Source organism: Agelaius tricolor, unplaced genomic scaffold, assembly GCF_023055355.1.
Source record: "Agelaius tricolor isolate 1412-34295 unplaced genomic scaffold, bAgeTri1.0.p SCAF_23, whole genome shotgun sequence".
In the NCBI taxonomy this organism is placed as follows: domain Eukaryota; kingdom Metazoa; phylum Chordata; class Aves; order Passeriformes; family Icteridae; genus Agelaius; species Agelaius tricolor.
In genome coordinates this window covers 8,395,629-8,409,709 of record NW_027269283.1, presented here as the reverse complement: position 1 = coordinate 8,409,709, position 14,081 = coordinate 8,395,629, and the positions used below count along the sequence as shown (strand labels likewise).

The window sequence follows — 14,081 nt, the reverse complement described above, 5'->3', positions numbered from 1 at the left end:
ATTGGTAAATATTCTGATTGCAGTATTAATTGTAACAAGCACTTGGATTTCAAGCCACAAATGTTCCTTTAAAGTACTAAGTTAAACATATGGCTGTGGATCCTGTACTGACATATTTTATTGAGTAGCCTTAGGATTTCTGGTATTTCTCAAAAAAAAAAAAAAAAAAAAAAAAAAAAAAAAAAAAAAAAAAAAAAAAAAAAAAAACCAAACCCAAAAAAAACCCCAAAACTCCTTCATGGTACGTATCTACCCCCTGGGGTTTGTCTGGGCAAAAACTCTGCAGCAGTTCCACTCACTTCTGTGTGGAATGAAATGTAAGAAAGATCGGTCCTTGACATGGTTGTTTACAAAAATGTTTTCAGCCTACATGATCTACCAGAATGACCCCCCCAAAAAAAACTGATTCAGCAAAGAACCTCCAACTGTCACAGACTCAGCCATGAAAGAGAGAAAGTCTGTGCTGACAACCAGGTCTATTTTCTCATAAGTCTTTCCCACCTTATTAGAAGACTCTTATTTGAGAAGGCAGAAGCAAGTGACAGAAATAAATGTAGGATCTGTATTTTGATAAATTCAGGAATAACCGGGTTTGAACAAGAATTAAAGCTGATATATTTCCAATGAGCTGCATGCCCTGGAACATGCAGTAGTAACTGCACCTCAAAGAACAGGATAAATAGAAAGTTATTTGAAAACAAAGGACACACCCCAACTCTCCTCAAGGATGTTTCTGGATATGTGCATCCCTGGCTGAGGAATTGCAAATTTTGGAACATCAAAAGGGAACATGAGCAGAATTCCTAGACAGCAGCACTGAAGGATCAGATGCTTTTAACAGATGTACATAACACAGCTACAAGGTTTCAGAGACACCCTTCAGCAAGCTTTTCCCAGTTTTCCAGTGTTCCCTGGGAATAAATGCTTCCTTTATTTCATATACTGCATCACTTCCATCACTGTTCTGTCTTGACACAATCCCTCCTCTGCAAATCCTCTGCTTTTGGTGTTAAATGTAACACACACTGCTGGAACAGAAACGCTAAGGGGCAGTGCTATGGAAATAAAAATCTATGCAGATATGTTGAAAAAATTAACACTTCAGTTGTAACTGTGAATACTATAAATGTCACTGGAAAAGCAACAGACGTCAGAACATTAGTTTAAATAGTAACTCATTACTTTTAACATTACACACAGAATAAAAAGTGACATTTAAGCCTGTAGTACACAGGCAAAGAGCTCAAACTGTCTCAATCCAATATGAAATTCCTTTAAGTGCCCCCACTAAAAAAACACTAATGATTAATTTTTAACTTTTTTTTTAGCAGCACTAAAATTATATTTGTACCAAAAATGTCACAATATAATTAAGAGAGCAAGTCAAAACAGTTAAAAGTCTACATCTTTGTTTACTCTGGAACATGAAGAAACATTCAAACCTAGAAGCAGAGGTTACCCAAATTTGAGATAGAAATTTCAGCTAAAATGAAAATAACTAAGAAGGCTCTCCAATGTCCTCTGTACCTGACACAGCATCAGAGGCTCCAATGGTTTCTCCTTGAAGGGCTGAGCCAGAGGAGGGCAGCACAGGATCAGAATCATTCAGCATTCTCCAGCCAGCACATGCTGAATTTCCTGACTCACAAGTGCCACACTGAATCTCCGAGTTGTCAGCAGGTCCAAATGCTATCAATCCTCTTTTTCCTGCTGGCTCCTGGAAAACAACAAAGGGACAAAATAAGGCGTCGATATATTTATTAACAGATCTTACTGTTGTTGAACTAAATTTGGAATTGTTTTGCTTCTATTACATTATAAAGCAAATTCCATTATTTTGTCTTCTTGACAGTTTTGCACTTGCAGAAATACACTGGAACTGGAAAAAAAAAAGTCAAAATTAAGCAATACCACCTCCCCGGTTACCAACAGCCAAGACCTCTGAAAGAAATACAAAAGATGATTACACTCTCATTATTCATTTAGATTCAATTAAGATTTCCAGAACAGTAACAAAACTGTAATGAAGAATTTAGTCCATGTGCAGAACTTAAAAGCATTCTGGCAGTGGAATTTACTAAGTGCAGTCAATGAAAAATACAGAAATGCTTTTAAATTCCACCAGCTTACAATAGGGCAGATTTACTGATTTATCCAAAATTTCAATCCAGGAGACACTGCAGCTTTGAGTGCCTGAGTTTGATCATCAGCAATGCCTGCACTAACCCAAAGAAGCCTACCAGAATACAAGAGCACTGGAAAAGAACTTGGGAGTTAAAGGAGGACCAGCTGGACAGGATGAACTGGACTATGACACCAGTTAGTGGAGACAAAGGAACGAAACTGAGCACAGACCCTGTGAGTCAGCACCCTGCAATGAAAGATGCAGGGCAACTGCCACAGCAGGTGTAGGACCTGACTAAAACAATAATAATTCTCTGAAAGGAATAAAAATTAGTTTTTAATACTTCAGGTGAGGAGACATACAAATTTTAAAATAGGTTAGATAATCCCTGAGACATGCCAATATATAGTCTAACTTTGATTTTTAAACAATACCTTTTTTTTTTCCCCCACAAATCCCTGAAGCTCCAACTCCTAAAGCATCTGTGCTCTTCAAAAACCACTTTTTACTTCCTAAGCAATCATCATCTCTAGGTGTTCTCCAATGTCACTGTCCCAAAAAATAAGGGGGAAAATACAAAACCCTCCCCAAATGCAATTTTCATCAGTGGATCACTTTATTTCATCAGCTATAAATCTCAAGATTTGCATGACTGCGGCAGAGCAGAATTAGTAAAAACAATACTAATTGTACTAATTGGAGTACAGAGCTAGACTCACATCAGTATTTCTTCTTCCCCCTGTGCCTTTCCTATAGGGGATTATGTACATTCTTTGCCTCAGTCAACCACTACCACTCCAAGAACAGGAGGAAAAATTAAACAACAAAAAAGTACAGAACACACCAATTATAAAACCCCTGGTGCTCTATCTCATGGCTATGAATACCTGCTCTAATAGGTGTTTGGCTCCACTGCCTGACTCAGGGATTATATCCAGGGACTCTGTCACTGAGTTTTAAGTGCCTCTTTCTACAGTGTAGTTGTGTAAGAACCTTTCAATCTCCCTGTTCAGAATCTCCAACTGATCACACATCACTCAATTTTTAAGTGATATGCCTAAAGGGAGAGGAAAGTCAGCTAATCACTTCATTTAACTCTGTATTAAGCTATGAAACAAACTCAGTCTGTAGCACACACAAAAGGTGGCTCCTGTTTGGGTATTTACCCTGAGGAAGGAACTGTGTGCAGGGCTGTGTTCACAGGGCTGTGTTCACAGGGCTGCACCTGGGCACTCAAGGCCCTGTGTGCAACCTGCTCTTCAAATGATGGTTGAGTCACCAAGTATCACCACAACATTCCAAACCCAGAACCAGCATCAACTCTTAGGAGACACAGCTGGTTGAGCACAAAGTGCATTTTCCAGGGTCACTCACTGCCCACCCAGTGCCTCAGCTCCACAGGCTCCAGCTCTGATCTAACAGAGAACAGCAGCAGTAACACCTGTGACACGTGAAAACAAAGATTCTATGCCAGAATCATTCTTTTTTTTGCTGTAGTAGATATTATCTAATTGCTATTACCTATATTATCACCATTACCTACAGGAAAAAATTTAATGGAACTCCAATTTTGAAATAATTCAAAATTTGAGAGATATAAATATACAGTGCACTTAAACACTGAAGTTACAGATCCCATGTTTGCTGTAAAATGCCTGGTTGTTTCTTATTATTGTTTAGTATCTCCACTTTTTCCTTTCCCATGTGGTTCAAAATATTTTTCATGAAAAAGAGGAAGTTTCACACTTACTTTACGTGCACCTGCTCTTGCAGAATTGCATCTTAATATAGACTAAACTTAATTGCCTAAAAGAAGCTGAAAAATCAAGTATTATCAAAACACAAAAGGATGAAGTCTAACTCAAAACTATACTTTGCACTTCTAAGCAAATGTTCTACAAACTGCCTGCAAAAATATTTACTGCAACATATGGCAACTTTGGAATCTTCAAATACCTCTTTCTCTTCCAGATTCAGTGGGACTTTTTTGTTCATTTTGTTCTGTTTGTTCTCAAGTTCAGTGTTCAACTGCAGCTGAGATACTGACAGAAATGTCAACAGAAGCAGAAAACTGGCAATCTTGTTTTAGACGAGCTGAACATCCAGGATAATTTTACTTATTTCTCCTAACACAATATATTAATCACATTTCTGAAATTGGAAGTTCCAGCTGGAAACTGAAAATTATTGTATTTCCCCTAGAGGACAATTCCCATCAGCATCATCCTGTCTTTCTATCTATGTTAGGAAACTAGATCTAATATTATGCAGAATATTAGAAAGGATATTTTGTTCCTCTGAAAAAACTGAGGCAAAAAACCTCAATAAATGATGGGGAAAAAAAGGCAAGCTAACATTAACAGACATATATTCAAAAGGCCGAGTTCCTGTTGGTATCACAGCTTCTGTGAGAAGCAATCTCCAGTGGGAAATGTCTAAGGTTTTAAGATCAACTATAAATTAATTTAGAAATACAAATCAGGAGTCGCTGCAGTAGCATGAGCATTCCAGTGAAACAGAACAGTCACTTGGCTGGAAGTAGAGCACAAAGCTGATGTACAGTAGTATCTCGAGAAAGAAGGTCCACTCAAGGAAACATTTATTTAGTTTCTTCCTCTCCCATTAGTTTTCAGGTAAAATGTTTCAAATTTTCCAAAACAAGTTAGGCACTTGATTTCATTCTGGACCTAAACTCCAGAAGCAATGGAAGCATACAGGTATTGTAACTTAGAAAAATCACAGAACTGGCACAAGCTTTTAATTTCAACTTGGTCAACTATTCTCAAGCACTAACAAATCTGAAATCACAGGGTTGCCACGCTGCAAGGGCAGAGAGCCCAGCACCCACATTCAGCAGCTGTGGATTCTCCAACTACTGCAAACCCTCGTGGTTTCCAATAAACAGACTGAAGACACTGCAGAGCAGACTCGGCAGGCAAATCAATCAGAGCCTGAAAAGAGTCCCAGATTTCAAATCCTGCTACTGCAACACCTCACAACAGACACTAAAATCCTTTCCAAGAAACCTTCACTCATCAAACAACATCCCACTTGTAATCTCCCTTTCACATTCAGACAAAAACTCACCGGAAGCTCTCTCTTATCTACTGCCTTCTATTGTGAGCCAGCCCGAAGCAATCACAGGTGAAAAAGGAGAGATGATCTCTGCCAGTAACACAGAGCTGAGATATTCATGGCAGGATGGGCTGAAAACACCGGGATCTGCTGACTTCACTAAGCCCTTTTAGGATGCTCAAGATAACATCTTCATCTGAGGTGACAGAGCAAACTAGTTCAAGAACATCAACGTTTGCCCATCTTTTTGTGTTTGTTTTTCTAGATAAAGAACGATTCAATAAATTATGACAAATTTTCATTCAGATGGGAATTTCCACTTTCATTTTTTCTCATTTCCCTGAGGAGGAGATGAAAGCTCAATGGGTTCTTTGACTGCATTAAGGTTTTGTCTTTTCTGGAGCTGATTATTTTAACTGCATTAAGAACTCCGTGCTTCAGGTAACTGGGAAGACTTCAATCTAAAGAATGATCTTGAAAGGAAGCCTAGTAATAAAACCTTTAACAGAACTAAATCCATCCCCAAAAAAGTAATTTTATTTCTTGCTTCTCTGAGGACTTGCATACAAAAAAGTCTGTCAATAGTCAGGATAAACTTTTCAGATTCCGCTTACTGGGGATTTTATTCATGTTGATACTATTACTCCCATTTTAAAAATTCATATTGAGGAATATGCATGAAAGACCAGTGATCTTTATTCCCTCATTCTCACATCTAGATAGCAAAAAAAGCCGTATTTTATTCCCTGATCTTGGATCAGCACCCTTCAACACTCAGCCAATTTGCTGCAATCTGCACCAAAGCTGGTACCTCATTAGGGATTACAGCAGCCCCTTGCACAAATACTTTAGTCCAAATGATTAATACCTGACACCTGCTCATTCTCTGATCTGCTCCTGCCTTGAGAACTCTACAGCCATGCCTGTGATTTTGAAAGATCACACACAGGTACTCACCTCTACACAAACACCCATGGAAGGAAGATTCACTCCTATTTAAGACTTGTGATAACATTTACATCTTTTAGGTTTTTAAAGTCTTCATACTGAAACTCCAGTTATAGTTTTAGATACATTAAGGAAATTCAATGGCCACACCCCAAGAACAGGAAGGAAATCTCAACAATTACAATGGCCACTGTAAGGTTCTGAATGTGAGGGCTGGTGAGAAGACACACTTTGCATCTGCAAAGAAATTCAAGGATGATTTTACACCAGCTAGGCTTTCAAAGCAGGTATCATTCATCAGGGACCAATTTCATGTCCATGTCCTCCTAACAGAAATCCAGTCTGGCCCAGTATATAAAATACTAGCTTCAGTTAGAATGACTTATACCTGATTTTTGGATGTATTTTTCTACAGGTTTCTTCAGAATTTGCTTCATATGCAAAGCACTTGGCTGAAACAATATCCCAGTCAGGTTTCTTAAATATCAAAGAAACCGCAGAATGTTACAAACAGGGCAGGAAAATATCCTTTCCAGGGGGGTATAACAGTGATTTCAGTCCCAATTTCCACTATCTTCTGTAAATGAGTTACTGGGCTTGGCCTACAATAACCTCCTTTAAGTGTTAAAAATTCCTAATCAGCAAATACAATCACATGAGCAAAAACAAAACAGTGTGAGAACTCATAAGGATTTAATTTCTGATGCAAATAAATGTTGGCATGGCTCAGCTGATGCACTCCTACTTGGAAGACTGATCCCATTGAAAATTATTCTGCATCCCTTTTTGGCAAAGATGACAGCTGGGAAACCTGCACCTTCTGCTAAGCAGCAGCAAAATTAATCCCTTGCATCAACAAGCACTACAAAAGCAGCCCTATGGATGCCAGTAGGGCATCACCTGCTTTGTACAGGAAGAAGCAGCTCCAGTGAGAGCAGGGACAGAAGTGCAATTCAGTGACCCCCAAGAACAGCAGGAACAGGTTCTGCCCTGGCTCTGGAGATGCCCCCTCCACCTGCTCAGCCATGAAAGGTGCAAGGACAGATCCTCTACTGGCATGGAAAGCAACAGAAAATCAGATTCCACAGCACAGTCTTTTATTTTCATGTAAAACATAGCCACTGCTTGCTAATGTAAGTGTCTTATGAAGGAAGGGAAATGTCTTCCAAACAGTTGTGAGATGGACCTTGTGACAAAGAGAGGAAATGAGAGTTGAAGAATGAGAGGTGACAGCCCTAAAGCTTAAGTCTGGATATTGTGAGACAGGAAAACGGTGGCCCTAACTCCTCCCCTGCAGTCCAAGTAAGTTACTACATCACTGCTTGACTGCTATAGCCAAGCTGCAGCTCAAGGTCAAAAGTCCAGACATTCCTGGTAAACACAAGAATTTTATGCCAGAAGTTTACATTTGACATATCATGTTAAAAATCAAGTTTGTATAAAATCACAGCATTTCAGTGCTTAGAGTTAGACCTAAAAGAATAAAACCAAAGAGAAATAATGCTACAAAACCTGTAATACTTATCCCTAAGTGCTTTGCTGGCTATCATTAAACACACTAAATTAATTCCTAGATTACAAACAAAGCCACTTCTACCTACAATACTATTACTCCCATTTTAAAAATTTAACAAGCTTTTTACATTTGCAAGATGTAGACTGACCAGTAACACAGCCATGCTCCTCAGGAAGAACCCAGCCTAATTTAAGAAACCTGTGCTCTTCTTAAACACCACAGGAAGCATTAATTATTCTGGGCCAGTAGGAACAGCTCTTTACTGCCAAATTAAGACAAAATATCACCAAGATCTAGTTTTAAGGTGGCTTTTAGTATCAGGACAGTATCTCAATCTCTGATGTACAGAGCATGGCAGGGTATTATATTGTCAGGGATGGCACCATGGACACCTACAGTCGTCTCACAACACACCTGAGTCTACTCAGACCTGCTGCTTGTGCCCTCAGCTCCCATTGCAGAGAGGTTCTAGGACATTTCAGTGGACTTTGTGGACTGCAGACTTTCTGCCTTTTTATGTTTGGTGCTGAAAAATTCTTTCAAACATTCATGGTATGAACACTCATCCTGCCTTGGTACAGGAAAGCCTATTAAGTGCACATTCACGTGACACCACATACCAGCACACAGTGCTGATGACAATCAACTAATGAGATTTTAAATGTAAACAAACATTAACTACTTTTTTGAAATTTTCAAAGATGCAGAAGCAAGTTTTCAATCGCCTTCTAGATTTTTCCATCATGAAAAATGAGACTTAATACATTTATAAATTTCACAAGAACAATACTTTTCAAAAGCAGAAAATAATGAAGAGTTTACCTTTAAAATAAACTTTAGAGCAAACCAATTTAACTAACAGCTTACTTTTTAAAATACAAGGAAATTGATTAATTCCAAGATTAAATAGCTTCCCTCAATAACAAGATACACTCATCTGGTGTCTGTACTTGAAATAATAAAGACATTAACCTTCCCAAATTAAAATGTCTTTAGTCACACATTATAAACCCTCTCTGCTGTGTCTGAAACTAAAACACCTTCAGGCTTTCCATGATTTCTGTCAGGCTGCTCACTTACCTTACATAAGCCTCACAGGATGGCTGGAAACCTGTGCTCACACAGCACAGCAGCCCTGCACGTTTGCAGGGAATGTGGGAGAGCTCCTGGAAGTGAGGAATTTCAGTGTGTGCAGAGCAGATTATCAGATTAGCAGCACACACACACTGGGCCCAGCAGCAGATAGAGAGCAAAGACAACAGAACTGCACCAAGCAAAAGCACAGAGCAGCTCCCTGGTTTATGCCAAGCAAAACACACACACACTCAGGTTTATTTTGATGCCTCTTGCTTCAGATTGCAGCACACAAGACCTGAGCAGTCAAAGGAAGAAGGGATGGACTGCTGGGTGGGTCATGCACAGAATGAGAATGGCACCAGGCATTACAGGCAGTTTATTCTGGGCAAGTAGCAAAAAGAGCTTCTTGGAGCCAGATTGAAGTTCTCACAGTTAAATTCAGCTGAATAGCAATTTCTTATAGAAATACTCAAGGCACTTTAGCAGCAGGCCCATCAGATATCTGGCAAACACGAAGATTTAATTTAATGACAGATCCTATCTGTACTACAGATGTTGCCTGTCACAATTGCACAAGTCAGGAACATCAAGGGCTACAGCCCCTAATCAACAGAGCTGTGCTGGCTCAAGTGCCTCACAGTGCTGTAATCAGATCTCCAAACTGCACTTTTACCTGTCTGTGTTTGCAGGGTGGGGCAGTGAGCACCACCCTGGGCAGTGGGCTCTGAGTGCAGCTGCACAGAACTCAGCTCCAGCACAGGCCCCTGCAAGCAGGAAGAGTTCATCTAAGGGGGGAGAAAGACTTGGAAAGCTCAATCAAATTCCTTGGGAGAAGAAGCTACACTGGCAAATGTAGGTAGTGTGTAGGCAGGAGAGGCTTTGCCAGCTCAGCTCTGTGTCAGCAGCTGGGGACAGAACTGTGACAACAGCACTGACAAACTCCAGTAACCCCTAACACAAGGCACTTGCACTGTGCACACCCTGCAAGCCCCTAACTGTGTTTGGGAAATAAAATTCATATTCCCTGTAGTGCTTTTGGTATTTATGAAAACATTAATATAAAGAGGGAAGTAAAGTATTACATATATGTCATTTTTATTTTCTAGTCAGAGCTCCATGGGTAGCCTAGGCAGATACTGACTTAGTAACAGACTGACATTTGGCATTTCACTACTCCTACATCATCTTCTGAAGCCTTTAGTCACATTCTTCTGAGTAAGATAATCCCATAGTCACCCTAACAATGAAAATTTAGCCCCCAAAAATCTGAGGTTTTGGGTCAGGTTTACTTTTGCTTTCAAGGTCTGAACAGCATGAGCAAAAATCAGGCAACAAACAGATTTTGCCCATTAGGGAAAGCTGTGAGCAGAATAAAAGCAGTGTAGAGAGTCCTACTGTTTTGGTTTTTTTCCCTTTGATACAGATTAAGAAGCAATGAACACAATTTTAGGCGGTCAAATGCTTAGATTAAAAGCCCAAGCACAATCATCTCTTAACAAGAAACCTCCTAAAGGCTCCAGCAAAAGCCAGTTGTACAAGCCATGGTTGAAAGTTTAGTCAACAGAAGCATCAATTACAAACACTGCCAGGGTATCTTTAGCACTCCTTTTCCGTCATCTTGAATGAAAATATTTTGCAAATACATACTATATATTTGCCTAATGTTCAGTTTCTGCAACTGAACTTGATTCCTTAGCAACTGTCCAGGAAACATTGCTTAGGGAAGGCAATTCACACCCCCTGGCATTTCTCTACCGAGGCACCAGGGAAATTAGTTCTTATCAGGGCCGTTAGAAACAATCAGCTGTAAATCCAACAGCTAAATCAGAGAATCTTAAATTTTAACTTTTCACAATCCCACAGCTTGTTTATCTTTACTAATCTATCATTTCAGATCCTACCAGTACAGCTGCTGTAAAAAACAAAATCACGTGGTTATGCAACTTTTTCCCTTATTTTATCTGTTAAAAGTGAGCTAAAATATAACCTCTGAAACTAGCTAACATTTTTATTCTTATTCCACCAAAACAACTTCATTAAATAAACAGAAATGAACTTCTTCCAAATTTGGTGAAACACTGATTACAGCACGCTGATTATGTTATTAAGGATGCAGTAAACACAGTTGAGTTTCCAGTTTTGATTAGAATTTACTGGGAGAACAGGCATAATGCTCATTTAATATGTGTGTCTGAGCTGCCTAACTGGAAATTTAAGCTTTTTAACCTCACAGTCTATCAGTGCTCTTGAGACCACCGTCAATAACACCTGTGAAATATCAGCTTATTTCAGAAGCTGCCTTAGATAAAAACTTCCCAGCAGTGAATCCTCCAAGCATTAACTGGGAGCTGAGAACTCAGGCCTGACTGCACACACAAACAGGAATCAGCTTTGCATAAATTGGGCAAACCTTACTGCTATTAAAATCCTCTCCTTGTATCTCCTACCACTGCTCTACTACTTGTGGCACAAGAGACACAGGGCAGAAAGTGCTCCAGAGAATAAACGGTGCAGAGAGAGACAGCAGTTCTGCCAATTAAAGCCATCTAGTGTCACTCTCACCCAGCCCAGGCCCTGCCCCTACTGCCATCAGTTATGTTTTATAACTCTCAGCCCAACCCCTTTAATCCTTGCTCTTCCTCTTCCCACTAATACCTCCAGCTTAAAGTTTCAAGCAGTACAGAATTAAAATCCCACAGTCGTTAAGTTACAACTTTAACGACAATTGCTATCTTAAACCAGGAACAAGTAACGTGATCAACTGCCAGAAAAATCTTCGTAGTAAAGCTGGATTAAGCAGAACAAACACTGGCTTTTGGAAGTCCACTAGACACTGAAAAAATATTTATTAAATTTTATCTACTAACCTAGATTCGATTCTATTTGAATTGCCTTAGGGACTTTTGAGGTTTTGGTGTTATTTGCTTTTTTAATTCAAAATCCATCTTTTAGTTATATGCAAACACCCTCTGAATCATGTGTGAATAGATATTAGTTTATATTATTATTTTATATTTCAACGGTTTTAAAAGCTGCAGGTATTTTTGCACTGTACATATATTTGCAAGACAGCAAAACCTTCATTTGCATACCAACGGAAAATACCCCTTAAAGAAACAACCTAAAAACTTTGTAAAAAAATTATTTAAATGCTGGTCTTGAAAACACCAATTATTTGATTTTCTAATCAATGGAGGCTGAAGGCCAACATGGGCCTTGAGTGTTTCACCCCAGTGCATTAAAACACCTTTATGTGTGACACATTTCTGGAACTGTCAAGGGAGAAAAAATTAAGGCCTAACTGAAGAGCTATTTTAAGCTTACTTCTATATTTATTCCTATAGAAAGTTCTAAATGTCAAGGAACAATAACAAGTGGCTGGCACACATAAAAGTGGAGCAGAACCCAGAATATCTACTACAATTAACACAGTACATGGTACACTTGGACAGTAACTACACATCATTTTTTCACTGACCTGCAATTAAATTGCTTAAACAGCTAGTAAATTTTGTTTGTAGAAGTAGCACCAAGACTGTTAAAGCTGAAGTAATTTGAATTACCCTTTAAACTGAGGAAAAATACACAAAAAAGCAAACAGTGGAAAAAGTTATCATAAAATGAGGCAAAATATAGTTTAATATTATTTGCCAAAGAATTTAGTTATTCGAGACTGTGATTACTAGGTATTCAAAAGACCTATTTCTGACAAAAATGTGAACTCTATTATCCAGGGAAAAAATAACCAACCAAAAAAATCCAGGGCATTTAGGAATGCTATATACAGTCTTCTGAGTGTAATAAAAAGAATCAACTTTTTTTTTCTCCCTGAAGTTCCTGGAATGAAAAACCATTAAAGCCCATGCAAGAAAAAGAGCACGTTACACTGTTGCAAATGATTGGGAGATAAAAACTGCAGGGTGAGCATAATACACGTTCATTTTATAACACATTGCGAGATTATAACATTCTTTCCAAATTAAAAAGGACAAGGTAAGATAATAAGATTATTAAAACCACAACTAAAACATAAGGCGTTGCTTGGAGGTATAAACTATTTAAGTGTATGAAACAAAATTTGGTTGCCACCAAATAATGTTTTTTCCAAGCAAAAAAAAACCAGCTCCAAATTATCACCACCTCCAGGAGACAGCATTTAAGTACATCAGTACCATTTAAGCACATTCGTGCCAAGGACAGAGAATTGGCAAGGAATTTATTAAATATTTAAAACCGACCTACAATTCCTACTGTCTAAATATTCTGGTTTTTCTCCCCACAGAAGGGTCAGCAGAACACGATTAAGTTCAACTCCTCGTGTTTAACTCACCAATAAGGAGATCCCTCCTTTGCCGAGAAAACCAACACCTCTCCAAGGCAGGGAAGTTTCAGTCCCACCCGCCGGAGCCCCGGAACGATTTCGGTTGGGCTCGGTTGGGTTTCTGGGTCCCCAAGGGCGCTGCCCCGCCCCAGCCACCCCCGGCGCGGGCCCGGGGCCGCTGGTGCAGTCGGTGGTGCCGTCACGAAGCAGTTCCCGGTGTCAGCTTGGCCATGACGGCGACGGGCTCCGAGCACACCCGGCCTCTCCTCGCCTCTCCTTCCCCCCAAGATGGAGGAGCCGCCTTCAGCCCGCTCCGCCTGGGGAGCGGCCGTTCCGCTCCGGCCCCGCCGCGGCATGAGCCAAACGCTTCCTCCGGGGCCCGCACGGAGCCGCCGCCTCCTCCGGACCGGGCCAGACCGTGCCGTGCCCGCGCCCTGCTGCTCCCCGGGGAACCCCCCCCACACCCGAGCCACTCCGGCCGCCCGCCCGCCTCCATTTTATAGCGAGCCCAAAGGTGGCCGGGCCGCCTTTCCCGCGACCCCGCTGCCGCAGCGGCGGCCCAGCTCCCACTCTCCTCCCGCCCCGGTGCTCCCCCACCCGCCTCCCGCACTCACCGCGAGCAGAGAAGGGGAGCTCTCGCCGCGGCCGCCAAAAGTCTCAGCCGCGCCGCGCCGCCATTTCCTCCTCGCTCCGCGGCAGCGCTGGGCGGGGCCGCCCCGCCCCCGCCACCATCGACACCGAGATGGCGGCAGCAGGGCCAGAGCGCCGCCCTTGGCGCGCGCCTCCCGGAGGACCCGGCGGGCGCTGGGCGGGAGAGCGGCGGCCCCGCCCCTCAGCACCCTCAGCGCCATGGCGGCCGCTCCGCGCCTCACGCGGGGCCCTCAGCGCCATGGCGGTCCTTCCTCACCCCTCTGCCCGTTCTGCGCTCCCTCAGGCCCGCTCCCGTTTCTCCGCTCGCAACCCCACGGTGATCCCGGCAACGGCAGCTTTAGCCACGGTTCGTTATGGTGGACGGGCAG

At 41.3% G+C, this 14,081-nt stretch overlaps 1 protein-coding gene across 2 annotated transcripts in view; it reads right to left on the bottom strand.

Moving 5' to 3' along the window:
- DIDO1 (death inducer-obliterator 1) overlaps window positions 1-13,824 on the bottom strand; it is a 47,744-nt gene extending 33,920 nt beyond the window's left edge. For both annotated transcript variants that reach the window (XM_071446905.1, XM_071446906.1), the window contains exons 1-2: window positions 13,677-13,824; window positions 1,528-1,717 (exon numbers count right to left, since the gene is read on the bottom strand). In XM_071446905.1, the coding sequence (XP_071303006.1) occupies window positions 1,528-1,612 (85 nt within the window). In that variant the 5' untranslated portion in view covers window positions 1,613-1,717; window positions 13,677-13,824. The remainder of the gene's footprint in view (window positions 1-1,527; window positions 1,718-13,676) is intronic.
- Window positions 13,825-14,081: the final 257 nt, after the last annotated feature.